At 29.6% G+C, this 2,432-nt stretch overlaps 1 protein-coding gene across 2 annotated transcripts in view; it reads left to right on the forward strand.

Annotated features, from left to right (window-relative positions):
- Positions 1-2,181, forward strand: part of LOC108690707 (protein Star-like) — a 5,892-nt gene extending 3,711 nt beyond the window's left edge. For both annotated transcript variants that reach the window (XM_018198135.1, XM_018198136.1), the window contains 4 exons: positions 251-444; positions 583-777; positions 912-1,154; positions 1,725-2,181. In XM_018198135.1, coding sequence (XP_018053624.1) covers positions 251-444; positions 583-777; positions 912-1,154; positions 1,725-1,871 — 779 coding nt within the window. In that variant the 3' untranslated portion in view covers positions 1,872-2,181. The remainder of the gene's footprint in view (positions 1-250; positions 445-582; positions 778-911; positions 1,155-1,724) is intronic.
- Positions 2,182-2,432: the final 251 nt, after the last annotated feature.

Raw genomic sequence — 2,432 nt, forward strand, 5'->3', positions numbered from 1 at the left:
GTATTATTGATCCTTTAATTAAAAGAAAAATAGAAGTTTTAATAACAGAATATAAGACTGCCCTTGCTATTTAATTTTTATTTTGCTTAATATAAAAATAATAGCATACATTTTTTTATGTTGAATAACACGATACATTTATTTATATTGCATACCTGAATATCAAAAATTATAAAAATATTTGTATTGTATGTATAGTTTGCAATTCTTATTTTTTTTGAAAAATAATTAATAATTAACTACTACTTAGATGAAAAATGGTACAACAAGAAGAATTTATCCGCCTTGAGCTCAAAAGCCTTTCATAATTTATTGGCCGATATTCATCAAAATTGGATAATATGGAATCATAATCCGAAAGAGTCATATATGCTTCAAGAACCAGATGTAGAAGATCCGTCGATGGGACAGTCAACTGCGATACGCGAAATTTTAAACGATAAGGTAAAATAATTATTACAATTTCGTGAGAAATGCAAGAAAAATGTTTTTCACAAGAATAAACGAATGAATATATGATAATTATGCTCGATCGATTTATATTATTAATAAATATCAAATTTCATTTATTGCTCTCTACAGAAAAATGGATTTTTCATAGAATGTGGCGCGTATGACGGGGAAATACGTAGCAATACATTGTTTCTAGAGCGATTTAAAGGATGGTCAGGTCTCTTGATAGAAGCTGATCCTATTAATTTCACGAAGATGTTGCAAAAGAACAGAAAGGCCTATCTCTCGCCAACGTGTCTTAGCATTACTAAGAATCCTACGGTGGTAAAAAATCAAATTTGATCGTTAATATTTATTTTGAAACAGTGCTGTCGCGAAATTCGAGCACTAATTTTGACTCAGCATATTAGATGTTACATGAATTCCGAAAAATTTGATGAATCTTATGAAATTTACAGGCATCCTTTCTCATGGCCAGGAATGTAGGTCGTCTACACGAACCCGAGAACAGGACGGAGGATATGCCCGCAAATACGCTTGACGTGGCTTACACGGGCAACCACGTTCGCGTGCAATGCTTTCCATTAACACATTACATCGCCGCGTTGGAAATCAAAACGATCGATTATTTCAGCCTCGACATAGAAGGCAATGAGATCGACGTATTAGAAACAATACCATTTAACGAAGTGGACATAAAGGTACGGCACTTACCTTAGTTCATTCTGAATCTATGCGTTCGTTTCTGATGTTCGCGATATATTTTCTTAGAAGTGAAATAATATAATAATACTTTTGAGGATTCTACGATTATTTTCTTCAAAGAAATTACGCAGTTTGTAGGTCATTTTTATATATAATAATATGTAATTGTAATGATACGTTGTAGGAGAAGTACGTGATTGTTAAATAGTGTTCGATTAAAGGAATAAGACTAAGGAAAACTTTATGTAAAGCGTTAATTATATCTCAAAGTCTCTGGACCATCCCCCTTCTCATCATATTCTTCTTTTCTTATCTTTCCTCTTCCTTAACAATGTATATAAAAGGAATTCTCCAGAGATGAGAGAAGTTCATTATTAGATTGTTTCTCTCGTTCTGATGAAGTAAACTGCAATTCATGAAACGTTGATATTTTATGACATCAAGATCATGGAAAGATCCGCAAACTACGTAGTTTCTTTACGGAACATACTTAATATTTTTAGACAGAATTATGATGAGAAATACATATACGTTTATGAAGAAATACATATACATATACGTTTCAGACTCTCTCTGTGGAGTATATACACAATAAAAAAGGACGAAAATACTTGGTCGATATGATGGAACATCGGGGGTACTATGTTTACAGTTTGGTCACGCATCCGGACAACTTAGCGAATGATATTATTTTTGTAAAACGCAACACGTGACGGGTGAATACGAATAGATAGAAATTACGTATAAAGAGTAAATAACAATCTAATTATTTTAATAATGTCTAATCTCTTGATATTATTAAAATAATTTAATCTCTTTGATGTATTAGTCTATATGTATAATTATAACAATACCATGTCTTCATCAAGAATGATATATCATGCGAATAAATATTTGGAATTGGTAATGAAAACATTTTTTTGTATTATACCAGATATTTACAAAATCATGTTTTTATAACTTTATTTTTTTAGTATTTTTATAATTATATTCTATATTAATAAAATAAAGTGCTTTTTTTTTATTTTTAAGTTTTTTATTTTTTTCTGTAGGAAATGTAATAACAAATCGCACACAAAGATATTTCTTTCATTTATAATAATTTAACAATGCCTTAATTAAAAATAAATAATAATTAGAAATAAATAGGGATAAACAGAATTGTACAATTGATAATCATACATAACACATTATATTTTCTGTACTTGATAAAAATTAGTCGCATTTTGTTACAATTCTCTCGACATTTTCTTCAATTATAATTCTAAAGAACG

The sequence above is a fragment of the Atta colombica genome, unplaced genomic scaffold, assembly GCF_001594045.1.
Source record: "Atta colombica isolate Treedump-2 unplaced genomic scaffold, Acol1.0 scaffold35, whole genome shotgun sequence".
In the NCBI taxonomy this organism is placed as follows: Eukaryota; Metazoa; Arthropoda; class Insecta; order Hymenoptera; family Formicidae; genus Atta; species Atta colombica.